Here is a 17,801-nt window from a genome sequence, read left to right on the forward strand (position 1 = left end):
GAAAACGGTATTGTTGGACACGCCAAATAATGTCACTGCACTGCATCTCGCACGAGCGATCCGCGAATGGAAACACATTCACGACAGTATCGCCAACTGTTCCGTCTCTATTTTCTTTTACAGGGTGTCCCAACTATATGCACCAAGACTTGAAAATATGCAAATACCACGCTGGACAGAACCAAGGCGATGTTGTTTGCCGTCGCTTGGAGATACTCGGATCATTTCTAGCATTCCGCCTTATGACATAACCAGATTTAATTAGTTCATTAACTTCTCAAATATTACTATTAGATGAAAAGTGTAAAGGAAAAATTACTGAGCAACATGAAAAACTCCCGATACTGGTTTCTGTTCAATATGTGCAACATAAAAATGTTTGTCCGAGCGTGAAGGAATTGCAAAAGAATAGGAGTATTTGATTTCTGAAACAAATTAGCTTACTGCTGGAACAGCGGCTGCTGTGTGCCATAGGAACAATTAAAATATTCACAAATAGGTTTATAATTATATGGCACTGGAATGTGTCGCACCAATGAAAGAAATGTACGTAGAGCTATCTGTACTACCTCCATCGATGCGCCGGTCACCGGCTCTGTTCTTAATGAAATTACGCAACGACCGAACAAACGCTACCTCACTGCTACAAATGAACGCCGTCTAGCGCATCATACATTAATAAGCCAAATTGATGCTTTCTTTGCTTCTTTCTCCCGTTTTAAAGTGACTAGCCTTTTTTGTCCCTTTCCCAGTTTTGGTACACGCAAAGTGCCTCGAGCGGCCAGTGGCGCGGCAATTTTGCGTGTATTTGTGGGTTTTGCGTGTACTTTAAGTTGGCTCACCCGGAAATTAAGGTTGCCCCACCCCCAATTTCAAATTGGCCCACTGCTATTTTCCCCCATGAATTTTCAATGAAGCTCTAGTATCCCTATGGGTATTATCTCTGATCCACTTTTTTTTTTTGGGGGGGGGGGTTTCAAGTGCTCCTTATCGGTATAAAGCCATTTACCCTATTTTATCGATGAAATGCCTTAACTTCGCAAATTACGCATTTTTGTGCAGGTACAAGGCATTACACTTTTCGCACGACGGGCTGGGGTAGCAGGCCACAGGAAACTGACCCCCCAACACTGCAGCGCTCCTGTCAGCAAAGAGATGATGCCCGAACAGAGTTGTAGTCAGCTTGCTCTGCAGATAGACGGCGCCGTTCAGACACCTTATCTGTTCTTCCACCGTGGTGTCGACACGGCTCAAAAGATGCCGTATTTTTTCTAAAACTAAACAGTGGCACCATCTCAGTATGTCACCGCAAGGTGTGTTTCGCCATGTATTGCTATAGCGGGGACAGACAGCGCCACTGTTCTGTTGCAGTGACTTCGCGAGCTCCCTGTGTGACTATTGAAAACTATAGAAGAAGAGGAGGTTTATAACGCAGGACGAGGGCTCGCGCTAGCGCCATCGTACCAGTTGGTTCAATAAACCACAACCGGCGGACACGCAGTCACTTCGTTCCTTAAATTATGGTGCCGAAACCCGGGAAGGAGACTGCCGTCCGCACAACCGACCATGGACCGACTACGCCGTCAGCGCGACGCCATTCGGAGTGCCGCTACCCGTGTCACCACCGCCGCAACCGAAGTCTTGCAAGAAACCGAACCGACGCTTACCGACTTGCAAGTGCTCCTCACCGAACTTGATGACAAAGACCATGGCCTCGCTGAAATCAACGCAAGAATCGAAGAGCTCGTGATCAACGACGACGAATACGAAGCGGGATTCGCCGAGGCTCTTGAATACCACGATTTGATCCGCCACGCCATCAGCCGGGTTCGTTTTCGCATTCATTCCCAATCACTACCGACTGCCGCCAGCCCTTTGGCAAGACAGCAGGCTGTGCACCCAGTCCGTACACTTGGTAAGCAGGCGAACGTCAGCGCAAATGCCAGATGACCGACACCGACACTTCGCGTACAGCAACCGAAGCTCCAGACCCAGGCCAGCGCAAAGGTCAGACCACCGACATCGTGCGTACAACAACCGAAGCTCCAACCGATGCAGTGGTACCTCGTCAGCTCTACCTCAACAATGACAAGGTGATCTCCGATACGGGTCCCCAGATCACGACCACAACCGAAAACGAAACGCTGCTTGAAAAGCGACCAGAAAACGGATCGCGCAAGCTGCTCAGCCTCGAGCAACGTGATCAAATACAACACAGCGAACCGAATCGACACAGCTCTTGCTCATCGCTCGACCGCCACCGCAACATGAAGACCGACCATCACTGGCAAATCAGATCTAGAAATTATAGCTCCGAGACCAGATACAGCACAACGTCAGCGACCCGACCACACGTGAAAACCCCGACCCGATCGTATGCGACTGCACCGATTTTATCAGCTCACCTTCATTGACCAGCAAGGCTACATCGCGCCGACAACGGCAAGTCCACCACCGCTGGAGACGCCCGATGACTCGAACTACTACTTCAGCCACGGTAAAGTGAAAGTACGTGACATTCTCAGCACTGCGGCTCCGCCCATCGCTAGGACGCTATCGGTTGATTCATGGGCTTCTGTTCCATCCTGGTGGGACGGCAGCAGCAACCGCAACTCGTCGGGTTGTTGCACACTTGGAAAACAAGAGAATGCATCTGTTGCACCAAAGAAAACATGCCACGAGCGCGACGAAAGCGCGCTCCAACGGCTTTTCTCGTCAAACCTTCAGCAACGAAGCTTGCCGCTCCCAGACTATGGTAGCCTTCCGCCGAAGAGGCTCTTCGCGTCTAAAGATCCCACAGAGCCCTCGTCGTAGTCCTCACCGAGCGAGGTCCGTCTGCCACTACCCTGGCCAACATGGCCAACTCGTTCAAGCGCTTCCTGACCATCTTCGGCTACAAGCTGGACCGCAAGTGGGGAAACTTAAAGGCTTGCGTCAAGAAGACTGACAAAGGTGGTGAGCCGGCCTGGAGCAGCGTTCGCTTTCCTATCGACAACATGCGTCACAAGAAAAAGATTCGGCAAGTTCGACGACCACAGTGTCGTGCTCCTGGAGTAGCCAGCCTTCAGGGCTCACTGTAACTACTGGCAGGTAGTGGCAGGTCCACAGCCTTCCCTCTCGAAGCTTCAAGCCCTTCATCGAAAACCACGTTGCTGCCTTGTTCCTGGAAAACCTACCTGTCCTTTCATATCGCCGTCCTTCCTAGCCTTCTTTCAAGAACCGCCCTTTTACCAAAAGACTTCGGACCATACTCCCGTTGTACCGAAGTCCTCCCAAGCCCCTGAGTTCAGCCCGTTGTTCGCTTGCCATGCTTCAACCCGACGCCCACATCTGTGAACGTCGTATCTCATACCGCGCACTACTGTGCCTCTGTCAACTCGAAGCATCACAACCGCCGACAGCAACCGTCGTTTCCTGCAAATGTGTTATCGTTTCGTTCCTATAAGATCGACCGACTTCTATAACATCCACCACGTTCGACATGCTTCCAACGCATCCAGCGTCGTCTGATAACGCCAGTTTCTACGTGCCACCCTTCTTCACTTCACTGTGGACCGGATGTTTTCAAGTGCTCTAAAAGGTCGTTCCTGATACGTAGTACTGTCGATCGACCAACAAGACCGACGTCCTGTGCATCGTGTCTACCTTCTGAAAGCGCACACGCGCAACGCGGCCGCGGGAGTATATTGAAAACTATAGAAGAAGAGGAGGTTTAGAATGCAGGACGAGGGCTCGCGCTAGCGCCATCGTACCAGTTGGTTCAATAAACCGCAACCGGCGGATGCGCAGTCACTTCGTTCCTTAAAGTGACCATAGGCAAGGCCTTTCTGTCTCGATATCGAGAACAAATCTCAAAAAGACCACCAATATAATGCCCGAACTTTGTTGCCGAGCTGAGATGAAGTGCAGCGAAGGTCTACAAGGTCATTCACTTCCCGCGAAGGGGGTGAACGGGTTAGAAATCTATTCGGTCTTAAGTGGGTGGACAGAATGTCAGGCAATGACGTTATTCTCTTTGCATCCGTGAAACCGAAGCTTGGTGAGAACCTTGAGAAAAAAGTCATGCTTGACCAGTCGGGATGCACTATACTCACCCGCTCGAGCAGCCAGCGGCCAGAGCTGAACCAGCTGAAGAGGAGAAAGAAGAGCGCCAGGAAGGCAAGTCCAACACCATGGATGAAGTCAGGAACCCGAAAATACGTCTGAATTTGCACCTGCACCACAGCATGAAGCCCTTGTACAAGACTCCTCTTTTAACAGGGTCAACAAAATTGCCTGAGAGTTAGCAAAAATAAAGACTGAGAAATTAGCGCTACTGAATAATAAAAAAGAACGATTCAGGTTACGCACATTGCCTAAACTGAATGTCATGGAACTATCATCGAATAAGAAAGCAAGAAATTCCAGGGGCACAAACTTCTCTCAGGATTTATGGTGTGTGAATGATACGTGCATGGGCACAAGCTCGATCAAGAGATTGGTGAAAGGATATAAAGACCAGCGTTTTCTTTTTTCAATAGGCAAGTGTTGAGCACAAGTCTTGTGGCACCCATGGCAAGCAGGGCCTATGGGCGTTATCATCTGCATGGGATGCGGCGGGCTCAATTGCGGCTGCTTTCATCCAACCTGGACTATCCATAAATACATCAACTTGTTGCAATTGAGGCAAGGTGGCAGGTGCGCCTTACGTGTTCAAGATAAAAGTCCTGGGTGAAAAATCACCTTCACGCTTAACTATTGCGCACTGGCAATATATTACTAAGCCTCTTCATCATGTTTGTTTATACTCTTCGAGTTAAGACAAATCTAGCCAGGGCTAGCCTTATTAGGGGCTCTTTCCAGATCTAAGAACTGCTTTTGGTGCTTGGAAGCGAAACATGCCGTAATGCTGTCTGAGATTGATTGAGTGAGATTGAAATGAGCTTGATTGTGTGATTGCAGATGACTTCTTCATTTGTCTATTGGTTTCCTTTCGCTTGAATGATTTAACATTGATCTAAAGCACAACAATGCACTCGCATGTGCACACTGGTCGCAGCAGCCATAGCCTTGGTTATGTATGTCCAATTTTGCACACTTTGCACCTACAAATTAGAATTTACGTGCAACATTTGCTTACACGCTCGTACCCTTGAGCAACAACAAATAGTAAGACCTGAAAAAATGCTGCAGTCCAAGCTCAGTTCACACAGTACAGCACAATGATGTCAGAAAATACATGCTATACAAGTTAACGTAATAAACGTATAGAGGCATGCTGAAAACGAGCGAGATTTGTTGCCTTTCTGGTGTGTCTGTGACGAGTTCAGAGGACTGTATTGCACTGTAGCTGATTCCGTGTGAAATTGTGGGAATTTTTAAGCGGCACACATTAGAAGTAAGGAAAAAAATCACCGCCGTTCCACAGCTGTGCAGGTGGTTTACCAGCGAAGCAGTTTAGCACGGCATAGAGGTAACACATACAGTTAAACCTGCTTATAACGAACCTCCATATAATGAATTCCTGGTTATAACGAAGTTTTTCTATTCCCCGCCATGACTCCATAGAAGCACATGTATTTGAGACCTCTATGTAACGAAGTGGCAGCGGGAGACCCCCTCGAAATAATGAATTTTCCCCACCAACAACCTAGAGATTTTGCCCCAAATTTTGTCATTTTTGTGCGAGCAGCAACCGGAAGCACCTTCGCTGCGACAGAATGGGAAGCGAGCGCACGTGTGTGTGCATGCGAGCGTGTGTGAGACGGGCCTGCATCCCTCGACCTGGCGATCTCTTTGCCGCGGGCGTGACCTTTCCCCTCCCTTCATTCAAACCTGATCCTGCCGCTTGCTGCAGCTGGCCTAGCCTGTCAAGCCGGCACTCTCCTTTTCCAGTTTATTTTGCCGACACGCTGGCAGACACTGTGCACATCACACTCGATGAGCGCGGACACACGCTGTCAAACGCTGGCGGCGTGTAGAAGCATCGCTGCAGAAGCGAGCGAAATGACCTTCGTGCTGTTGTCTATCGCTTCAACGCAAACTGAGCCCCGAGAACACACAGCACGCACAAAGCTACGAGCCGCCGACGCTCCTACACTGCCTAGACTCTGCCCTAATGCAGTTTGATTTCAAGATACGGCCCGTGCGACCACGCGCCGCCGCACAATACGCAGTTGATGCCAGAGTACAGTACAACGCCGCCCGCTATCCCTCCCCCCTCGCTCCCTCACCGGTGCCTCGAGCGCAACGGTAGGCGTGCTTCCTCCCTGCTTTTCTTTCTTGCGTGTGCGAGATTTAGACGTGGTCGTCGGCTCCCCTCGCACGTTTTCACTCGCACATACAGCATACGGCACGCGGCGACTGCGTTATCGCTCTTGGACTTTATACGGCACATCTATGAGCCAAAACCAATTTTAGGGCCACAACACATCATAGACAACATCTTTAGATAGCAAATACGGATCTCAAGGACCATACTTTTGCTGGTGGAAACCTAAAATACGTCATAGTTGTCACCCCTGGACTTTCGGTGGCCAATGCCAGCGTCAAGCCACCAAGCCAAGCGACATGAAAAGTGAAAATGGCCGCTCGGGCCGGCGCAGGATGGCTGTTCGCAACGTATGATGCGGGAACGGTCCCACAGTTGCGATGCAACAGCAGGGTTACGAATGCATTGGGCTCTAAGGGAGCTATGCCGGGACCGGCCGAAAACGACGTAACAGCCTGGAAAACGCAGCACCCGGGAACGTAACAGCGGGGTTATACTGTAACACTAGACGACGCCATCGTCAAGCTCGCTGTTCGTTTCCGATGCCTCGGGGTTGTGCGAAACGACACGTGTCCACGCATCCAGTATCTGGTGTGACATTCGAAGGATGAGTGCTTCGACAAAAACGGAAAACGAGTGCGCGTTACAATCGAGGGCGCGTTAGAATCGAGTAAATACGGTAAGCGTTTCTTTTTCGAATTTTCGTGCCGAACCTGCATATAACGAAATCCTCTTCATAATGACGAAATCCTCTTTATAATGAAGTTTTTCGGGAACTTGTAATTTCGTTATACCCAGGTTTAACTGTAATTTAGATCAAAGACAAGCAAATTTTATTTCTCATAAGCGGCGACGCCGGTTATCCCGAAGAAAGACACACGCACACACACTTTTATTTTGTTGCGCAGCATAAATTTGCGTGGAATACTACTGCCACGCCGGGAGAGCGGAAGGGAACTAGGCACGCAAGCGCTTGGAATGACAGCAAAGAGACAGCGGTGCGAGCGTACACATGACCGACGTGAAATGTACAGCAGCAAATTATTCCGAAACCTTTATTATCTACCTGAGGGTCTACTGATCTTGAGAATGGTGCCTATTGATAACTAATCTACTTAAAATGCATATTGAAGTGATGAGATGTATAAGCTTTTGCATAGAATGAAGCGATTTTGCACACGCAGGTCTGTTGTCAGACATGAAAAATGCACAGAACCATAGCCACAGACAGCTTTACTGTAATAAAAAAGCTTCTGAAACTTTTTGATGAAGCAAAAATCAAATTTTGCATTTCTGCGGCAGTATTGTTGCATAATTGTGATATCACACATTGATAATCTGATAATTTCTCTGATCTGAATGAGATCCTATTTTAAGAAGGTTTCACTCCCCACACAAAAATGAGGAAATTCGCAAGCAGTGCAGCCAAACTTCTTTTTTTAGAGAAAATAAAAACACATGTGAGGGAACATACGTGCATTGACAGTTTGGCTGATTTTCATTTAAAGCGATAGCTTTCTTTAGCTACTTCGGCCGCTTTGGATAGTTTGATGATCTCGCACAATTAACAATGGCACATACCAAGTCACCGAAGTTAGCTGCTGAGAAATGTGCTGTGGTTGCATTCACGCGAAAATCCGTCTGCCGCTATCCGATCTCCATTAACGGTGTTATAATCCCTTATGTCTCCAACCACAGATTCTTGGGCATTATAATTGACCGCGGTTTGTTGTGGTGGAGGCATGTGAATATGTTGAAGCAAAAGCTTAATCTGATTTGCCATGTTCTTCGCTTCGTAGCAGGCATGAAATGGGGCGCCACGGAAGGCTCCCTACTACGACTTTATCAGTCTCTATTTGTAGGCTACATTCGATACAGCCTCCCGATACTCTCAAACTTGAGTATTTCCTGCTTACAGACATTAGAAAGCGTTCAAGCGCAGGCACTCAAAATATGCCTCGGCTTGCCACAGCGTGCCTCCAACAAAGGCACCACTGAGGAAGCCCGCGTATGCCCATTATCGGTATACCTGTCCCACGAACCACTTCGAGTATATCTATGCTTACTTACACGTCACCATTGCCATCCATTGACGTCAGTTCTACATGAGCGGCCCAACAGCAGTTTCACGAGTGCACTCCGCAGCCATCTACCCCACAAAACATCAGGCTATGCCCTTCCATATGACCCCGTCAAACCACCGTGGGTTCAACCTTCAGTATGCGTGAACGTCCCCGGCATACTAAAGAAATCATTGGTTCCCGTTAGTGGACTACAACAACTTGCTTTGGCATACATCGTGTCAGAATACCAGGCCTATGTTCATGTTTACACAGATGGGTCCGCGTCACCAAAGGCATCGACAGCAGCTGTGGTGATACGAGCCCAGCAGATGACTCGAGGTTTCATTCTAGATCATAATTCAACATGAACCGCTGAAGAGCTTGTGGCTATATGGGAAGCGATTCGCCACATCTGTGGGGAAAGACCTCAACAGTGGTGCATTTTCACGGACTCAAAACCCACGCTGCAAATTTTGAGATGCTTTCTGCGCCACACTGCATATCAGGTTATGGCACTGCAGATCACCGAGCTACTTTCATGTGCTGAAGAAAAACACCACCGCATAGTGTTCCAATGGATGGGACACTGTGGGCTCAATGGTAATGAGATGGCCGATGCTGAAGCAAAGCGTGCCCTCAGCAATGGCCTGCGAACTGTAGTGCCGTTCTCTAGACCGGACATCACATGCCTCCTGTCAAAATTAATGAGGAGTGCGATGAAAACATACTGGGCCCAGTCAGACGCTCGTCACGTTCGCCTTAAAAGGCTGGATCTCGATATGCAATTTGCTGTTGTGCGTGGAATTCCACGCCCTCATGCATGCCTGATACACAGACTGCGATTAGGCGTCGCTTTCATGCGCAAATATTTGCACATCATTGGACGGACAGACTCCCCGGAATGTTCAGTGTATGTTGTTATAGAGACTATAGACCATGTGCTAGTGGTGGGCCCTGAATATGCACGCGAAAGACTCACACTGGCAGCCACCTTGAGGCATTTATATAATAGACCACTGTCGGAGGACCTCTTGCTAGGCGCAGGGCCACAGAGTTGGCAGACAATAGAGGCAATGTGTGCTTTTCCACGTTTCTTAGGCGACATGGGCCTGGACTCACGCTTGAGATAACATTTATGCAATGTGTCCTTTCACCTAGTTCCTCCCATTACCATCCCCCATTGTGACCCTCTTTCTTCCCCTCTTCCCCTTCCCTTATGTAGAGTAGCAGGCCGGATGCTGCTTATTCCGGCCGACCTCTGTACATTTTGAAATCAATAAACTACTTCTTGTCATCTAACTTGGGTCACTAGGTTTGCACTGGCTGCTATCTTGTCAAACAGACCAACATGAGTCACTAGGTAGCTGCCTGAATAGACAACTTGCTGCTGGATGCTGTCTGACCTAGTAGACAACTAGGGTCACTGGCGTTGTGCGCGAACACACAACTTCAGCACTGTGTATGCGATATTGGTATGAGCCTGTTCTAGGCCAATCCCGAGAATAAATGAGCCAATAAATGACATACCACAAGGGGTATGTATAATTAAATACATTAAAGGAAAAGCACCACAATTGCAGCAGACACCTCCGTTTCGAGCGCTACCAATAGCTATGGCAGAAAAAGTTGAATCGGAAAACAAAACGGATAGTGTGGGATGCTACGGAGTTTCAACTGGGGCGCAGTGATTACAACAAGACATAACATGTCAAGGTTATCATTCAGCAGTGTGGTTAAAAGCAAGATTGCAACGCTTCCTCTGCCTGCTGATGTGCCCATATGGTTTCGTCATTCGTCATTCATGGACATTTTAGGAATATGTAGCAGGTTACACAAGAAAGCTATCGCTGACTTGGCAACCACCTTCGATTACTTCTGCCACAATTTTTTTCCTTTCATATTGGGCAGGCCATCTGAGACGTAACATACCTAAGTGGTGCTCCACCATTGTTGCACAGGAATATCAACACAACAGGCGTGCTCTCGTGTGGGCCAATTATGGCTAACAGTGCTGATTTAGAATATTTGTAGACACAGTTTGGGATTGCCTGGAGCATGACATATGAAAACACAGCACTGCTGCTCCGTTGAAATGTTTGCATCATCTTAAAGAAGTGAGATGATGACTACTGACCGGCTTCAAGCCACACAGCTGGTGTCGAAACATCTCGCTGCGAAGCATCACGGACCGGTCACAGCCCATGTACGGCACGCACCAGCTTTTAGCCACATCAGTCCAGAACAAGGCATACCTGGAAAACACACTGATTATTCTTGCAGCAGCTATGAAAATATTGTGTTCACACTTTTTGATGTCCTTCTGGTACCAAATTGCCAGTGAAGTGAGCAAAAATAGACACTGAAGGGGCGCGTTCATACTAATACACTGGGTCCCAGTTAACATGGGCCAAGTTGTTAAAAAGAAGGCTACGAGACACTAGGTTCAGGTTGACATGGGTTGGCCCTCGTTTGAAGGCAGAGAAGTGCAGAGCAAAATTAGTATTGAAGAAAGATTCGAGAACTTGGGTGAAAATAAATGGGCGGCTAAAGTGCACAAGTATATGTACCTGAAAAGCGTGGAATCAGAATGGAGAAAAAGGTCAATGAAGTTGGCAACCAAGTACAGGGTAATTGAAAGTGTAAATAGACAACCAGGAGTCATCAGGAAGAAAGTGAGAGAAACAGAGACAGTGAATTGGATGCAAAGAATGGAAACAAGAACGACCATGGAAATTTACAAGAATGAGAAGAGATTAGAAGAGATAATCTGTATGCTAACACGAAGGGAAACACCTTGCTGTTTAAGGCTCGAGGTGGGTGCTTAAGGACAAAAACATACCAGAGCAAATATTTGCAACAAGGTGAGGCATGTGTATGCTGCTGTACAAAGCCAGAGACCACTCACATCCTCATGGAATATGAAGGGATTCACCCAATGAGACCTGTAGGTAACGTACGCCTTCCAGAAGCACTCGAATTTAAACTAGACAAAATGAGCAAGAGACGTCTAGAGTATTGGTGAGGAAAAAAAAGCAGAAAAGAGATTGATACGACTGGATCCGTTTCAGGCATAGTCAGCGGTACAAGGTAGATACAGAAGTTTTGAGGAAGAGAAAAAAAAAGATTACAGAGATGTATAAAAAAATGCTAGAATAAAAAGCATGTATATCGTACCTGAGTCACTCAAGCATGCTAGGTGACTATTTGTCACTGCCCCGTTTCAAAGGGGGTGGCTATAAATCATCATCATCATCTAGGTTGAGGCCAACCCTATTCCGTCAGCTGTCGCAATCCGTAAACCAGGAATATTTTTTGTGTTATCTATGGCCAGCAAAATTTATCAAGATTAATATTTGCTGCTTTTATGGCGTATGTTAAAATGCCAAATTGTGCTGTGCATTTGAACACATCGTGTTCAACAGTTTCCAGCCCGCTAAATTTTTCTCTTTTGTATATTTCGCGTTAAAAGCTGTGGCGCGAGATACGAAAGAAAGTTTACGCAGATTCTACGCACATGTCATAATCTATGGGTATCGAAACTTTCTTGAAGTGGTAAATTGAATGCTATAAAACTAAATGCGATGTGCACAATTGTCCTTATTTTAATCCTATGCAATGTGTATTCTCATGTAATACATGGTTTTGTACCGCACAAGTCACAGCTTTATATAATGTAGTTTTTATGTTTATTCACTACACCGTTCACAAGCTATGCCAACACGGAAAGAGAAGTTCGTGCGAACACGCACTGTGAGTTGTTGGAGTGATGTCATAAGGATGAAGGCGATGTTTGATGTTTTGTCAAGGGAAGAATGGTGAGAAGTGTACGGCCAAGAGACGTATGACGCGAAAGAGAGTGGTGAGGTTGACCCCCCCCCATTATTTATTCGCCACTTTCATTCCAGCGGCTGTGGCCGAACGGAAACACGGCTTTGCTAGAATGTTAGCACTGTTGTGAATGAAAGCTGGCGCGTGAACGTGCTTTTAAGTGGTTTTGGTGCTGTCATTGAGACGGGATACTTCTGGTCTGTCGCTTTCAGATTTTACAAGCACTAATAGTTTTGTCGCTAATTGGATGAACCAACCACACTACATTGAACATGTCCAACGTTCCCTGGCTACCAGCGGTACTCCGCTGCATTGGTTTACCTGCCGCCTTTCCGGATATCGACCAGATCTTTGATCAGTCCGCCTGACAAGCCACGTGTGTCATCATGTGATCACGAACTATTTAGGTGCTTGCTCTGCCAGCCACCTATGGGTTTCGGTGCTGTCAAGAGGACGGGAAACTTGCAGTCTATCGCTCTTCAGTTCAGTATGCCTTACTTTCATGATTCCATTATCGATATGACTGGTGTCATGCGACGGCACCGAAACCCAACCTTTCAAGTCTTGTGTGTGCTTGTTTTCAATGGCTCTCTGAGAAAATTTCGCAGAATTGTTGGGCGGTTCTGCACTTGTGGTCCGGTGATGTCGAGATAAATCCGGGACCATTCACTGCAGAGCAGAAACAAGAGCTTCATAGGGCATTACGCTCACTGCCTAAAAAACATGAAGGTCAGAATAAAGTGCTTGAGGCGCTCAAGGACATCAAAGCAAACCAGAAGGCCGCTGACGATAAGCTTACGGCACAAATATCTGTGATTATCTAGCCTAAAACAGTTAGGAGCTAATTTGCACGAGCTCAAATCTGAGAACTCTTCGTTAACAACATAGTTGCACCAAGTCGTAAGGTGCCAAGATGGCCAAGTGGGCATGGAGAAGCAGCAGCTATGCAGCCGGTTTTCAATCCTTTCTGCTTCGTTGTGCAGGCCTTGTTATCAGCATGTGCGCCCTTGCCGCCCGATGGATCAGTCACTGTCGTACCGTTATCTTCCGGGATACCGGTGCTGCCTTTTCCAAACGTTTCTTCGCCACTGAGGGAGCACACGGCAACATTGACGGGCTTCACCAGGACAGTGTCATTGGCAACAGCATCAGTCACCACCACAGATTTAAACGCATCGCCGCATCGTTTCCATTTAGTGGGCACGGAGGAGCAGCAGCTATGCAGCCGGTTTTCAATCCTTTCTGCTTCGTTGTGCAGGTCAGTAAATATCCCTCTTTACATGCTAAACGCTTACATGATGTTTGCCTGCTGCTCCTCCCAAGCCCAATAGTTCTTTTGGATATCGCTAGTGAATGTGCGCATGTTGTCATGTTGTTGTTGTTGGCTGGCGACGTTGAAACGAATCCAGGGCCTGCCAATGATAGTAACGTTCTGGCTGCGTTTGCCACATTGTCAGCAAAAGTAGATGCAGGTCATGCTGAGATGATGCAAATGCTAACCGAAGTAAGACGGAATCAAGAACAACTGGAACAAAAGGTGTCTGACATAACAACCAGACTTTCCGCTGTCGAATCCGTTGTTGAATCGTTTGATTCATCTCGGCATGACGAGAACCTACCTGGTATTGTGAGCAGTGTTAAGAATGAAACTGTAATACTAAATTCACGACTCTATGAACTTGAGGATAGATCGCGACGTGACAACTTGATCTTTTACGGCTTGTCAATAGTCCTACGGAAAACTGGGCGCAGCCCGAGTGCCATGTTCGTGAGTCACTCACCCATATTTTAAATCTTACGTTTCCTGATGACAGCATTTCATGCGCACACCGTCTGGGTACGCACGTCTTGGGCAAAACACGGCCAATAATAGTAAAATTTGGTTCCTCAAAACTGAAGGAAAGCATCCTTTCTCAGCATTCAAAATTTCGCGGTACAGGCATATCTGTGGCTGAGGACTTTTGCAGAGCTACACGTCAATGTCGAAAGAAACTTATTGAATTCGGCAAGAATAGTGGCCAACAGTACACACTTCGTCTTAACAAACTGCATATAAATAGGAAAACCTACGTGTATTGTCCCACTACTGACCAGGTTTATGAACTTCATTCAGGCGTGGCTCCTGTCACTAACAATAGCAACCGTTCTTCCAGAGGTACTAGCAGTGCACATGCAGCACCGTCATAGCTTATTACTAACCCGAATCGTAAACAGGTCTCTGTCTTCTATTCTAATGTGCGCAGCGTAGCTAATAAATGCGAATCTTTGTCCTCTCTAATAGACACAAGTTCAGCAGACATAGTCGTTCTTACAGAAACGTGGCTCTCAAATCAGATGGCTAATCACGAAATTTTTGAATGTGAAAGTAACTATAAATTCTTTCATTGAGACCGCGAGCAGCGGACAGGCGGCGGAGTGCTCATAGCCGTCCGTGATACCATATCTTGCCGCGAGATAACTATTTCTACTGATTTGGAATTTGTATGCGCTCGAATAACTGTCGATCACAAAGACTTAATCTTTAGTGCCTGCTACCGGTCACCTAGTTTAACTAACACATTTTGCAATGAACTTCCCGACATTTTAAGCAACTTGACACAACAGTTTTCTTCATGCCCTTTATTCTTAGTGGGTGATTTTAACTTTCCAGGGATTGACTGGAAATCCCAACCTACAGTTATAAATGGTGGATCTGAGTGCCTCATGTTCATTAATCTATGTCTTGATTTTAACCTCACGCAACTTGTCACTAAACCGACACGAAGTTCCAGTCATTCAGCCACCGTTTTGTACCTCATTTTAATCACAACCCCTAACCTAGTTCCAAGTGTTCAACATTTTCCTGGCGGTGGTGATCATTGCATTCTACTTTTTGATTTACGTGCTTGCACCCCTTCGGTCAAATCATCCAAAGTTATTCGTGATTATAAGAATGCTGACATCACCGCTATTAATTCTGAATTGTCATCCTTCATTAGCGAATATTGGCTGAATTTGTACACTTGCACGGTGGAAGCAAACTGGGCTTTGTTTAAAGATAAAATAAAATACCTAATGGACCGTTATATCCCACTGAAGCGTATTACAACTAAGTCTCGGGCACCTTGGTTCAACGCACAATTTAAACGGCTTTTAAATAAAAAGAAAAGGTTACTTCGACGCACAAAAAGATCCACAAATGCCTCGAGCTGGTTTGCTTACACTAACGCAGATAACGGATACAAACAGGCTATAGCACGCGCCAAGGATGACTTTTATTGTAGCACACTACCAACACTTCTACGTGACAATCCTAGAAAATTTTGGTGCACAGTCAACAGCAAAAATGAAACCTTGATTGAGCTTTGTGATACTGGTGGCATTCCTGTAGATCATGGGTTCTCAAAGTGGGTTCCGCGGAACGTACGGGTTCCGCAGGCCCCTGCTCGGGGTTCCGCGAGCCACTGATAAATTTTCCCTGGTCCCGCTCTCGACAAGTGTCTAAAACGGCGAACACGAGGTGCGCAGGCTTGATCGAAAGAACCTCCATTACCCATGCCCGAGTGTCAAAAAGCACATCACAGTGCGTAAAAGCAACACGCGAACTGCGCAATAAATACGCAAGCAGCTTTTAGCCACCCAACCTCTGAGAACGGGCAGCGCGCCTAAGCTTTCACACTTGAATCTCGGAGGCCGTAGCTTACCACCATGCGCGTTTCTCCTATTTGTAGATAGGGTCGGTGCCGATAGTGTGCGCACTGACGTATACGTTGGAGGAAAAAAAAAAAAAATGCGCGGAGCGCCGCAAATGCGCGCCGCAGAAGAGCAAGAACGGCGTAGCGTCCAACCGAAACGAATCGGCGTAGTCCGCATCGCCGTGGTCCTCAGCGGCGATCGTAAGCGGCACGTGACTGACAGCAACGCCGAAGCGCTTCGTGCCTAACCTTTAAAGCCTTTATTCTTGCGTTTATCGCCGCACGCAACACCGCATTGGCGGCTAGCCGCTTGCCTCCGTAAGTGCGTAGTCGCTATCTCTAATCGCGTCGAAACCACCGCAGTTTCGTCCGCCGCGGTTGCGGCAAATAGTAGTTTCGTTTTCACTCGATGCGCGCGTCGGCTGCGTGTCTTCACAACCGCGCTGTCGCCTCCCATGGCAGCGTCGATAGCGACCGGCCGCAGTTTCGTCTGCACTTCTTGCAGCGAATGGTAGTTTCGTTTAGACTTTGTGCGTGTGTCAGCCGCCTGCCTTCTGAACCGTAAAGTCGCCGTCCATGATCGTCGATAGCGGCCGCGGTTGTTTCGCTTTGATTCAGTGCAAAGCTGTCGAAGATAAAAAGCACCAGCTACATCGCGATGGACGGACAATTTGTTGGCGAGCAGCTGAGTGGCGAAAAAATAATCGAGATGTGCGCCCGTTGGTGTGCAAAGCGCGTCTCAGATGAAAACGCGCGCCGCGAAGGATGTCGCGAGGCCTTCGCCGCTGCTAGCGCTAATCAGTCATGAGATGAAGAGAATTTCAGCTTCCGCACTGGTCTTGTGCTAAATAGAAACAAGATTTGACGATTCATGGAGTAAATAGAAGCGTGATGACGTATGAAGTATTTGTTTATTGTTTTCTTGATACCCTCGATAACTCGAGATTCGGTTAATTCGGGGGGGGGGGGGGGGTTCCTTGGCACTTTATGGAGCTTAGCAGGGTTCCGTGGGATGACTGTATTTGAGAACCCCTGCTGTAGATAACAAGGATTGTTGTGACATAACAAATAATGCATTTATTTCCTTTTTCTTGCATAATAATCCTGTTTTATATCCTGATTATCCCGACTCGGGTTTTTCCCCTATGTATACTATTGCGTTTGATTGAACTGGTATTTCTCGTTTAATTGAAACCCTAAAAGTCTCTAGCAGTGCTGGCCCTGACGGTATTAATTCGAAGTTTTTGAAATGTACATCAGTGTATTCATCATTTGATTCTTTGCAAGATTTTTTCACAGTCATTGCAATGTTGCACCATACCAAGTGATTGGAAGGTGGGGAGAGTGGTTCCTTTGCACAAATCAGGTGCTTCTCACTCTCCACTGAACTACAGACTGATTCGTTGACCAGTATACCCTGCAAGCTCATGGAACACGTCATCTATTCAGATGTGGTATGTTTTCTTGAATCTAACTCAATTTTTTTTTACCTGTCAGCATGGTTTTAGAAAATATATTTCCTGTGAAACATAACTTCTATTATTTACAAACGACTTATTTCGCGCTCTTGATAATGGTTTCGTTGTCGACTGTATCTTTCTAGATTTCGCTAAGGCATTTGATTCAGTCTCACATCAGCTACTCTTTCTTAAACTTGACAGTTTGAACCTCAATGCCGACATCCTAGGTTGGATTATATGTTTTCTTTCTAACCGCTTTCAATATGTTTCGGCTAATGGTCATGATTCTTCTTTCGCTTCAGTAACATCGGGGGTACCTCAGGGGTCGGTTTTAGGACCGCTACTCTTTCTCATATACATCAATGATTTTCCTACCCAAGTTTCTTCTTCTATAAAACTGTTTGCTGATGATTGTGTAATATATCGCATAATTTCTAACTCCTGTGACCGTACTGCATTACAGACTGACCTTGATAGTATTTCCCGCTGGTGTTCTGATTGGCTAATGAAACTTAATATTAACAAG

General features: G+C 46.9%; 1 protein-coding gene across 3 annotated transcripts in view; it reads right to left on the reverse strand.

Annotated features, from left to right (window-relative positions):
- Window positions 1–17,801, reverse strand: part of LOC119437531 (saccharopine dehydrogenase-like oxidoreductase) — a 134,749-nt gene that overhangs the window by 23,024 nt on the left and 93,924 nt on the right. For 2 of the 3 annotated variants that reach the window (XM_037704536.2, XM_049660671.1), the window contains 2 exons: window positions 10,448–10,565; window positions 4,095–4,214 (listed from right to left, as the gene is read on the reverse strand). In XM_037704536.2, coding sequence (XP_037560464.1) covers window positions 4,095–4,214; window positions 10,448–10,565 — 238 coding nt within the window. The remainder of the gene's footprint in view (window positions 1–4,094; window positions 4,215–10,447; window positions 10,566–17,801) is intronic. The other variant, XM_049660670.1, reaches the window with a different exon arrangement.

The sequence above is a fragment of the Dermacentor silvarum genome, chromosome 1 (assembly GCF_013339745.2).
Source record: "Dermacentor silvarum isolate Dsil-2018 chromosome 1, BIME_Dsil_1.4, whole genome shotgun sequence".
Classification (NCBI taxonomy): domain Eukaryota; kingdom Metazoa; phylum Arthropoda; class Arachnida; order Ixodida; family Ixodidae; genus Dermacentor; species Dermacentor silvarum.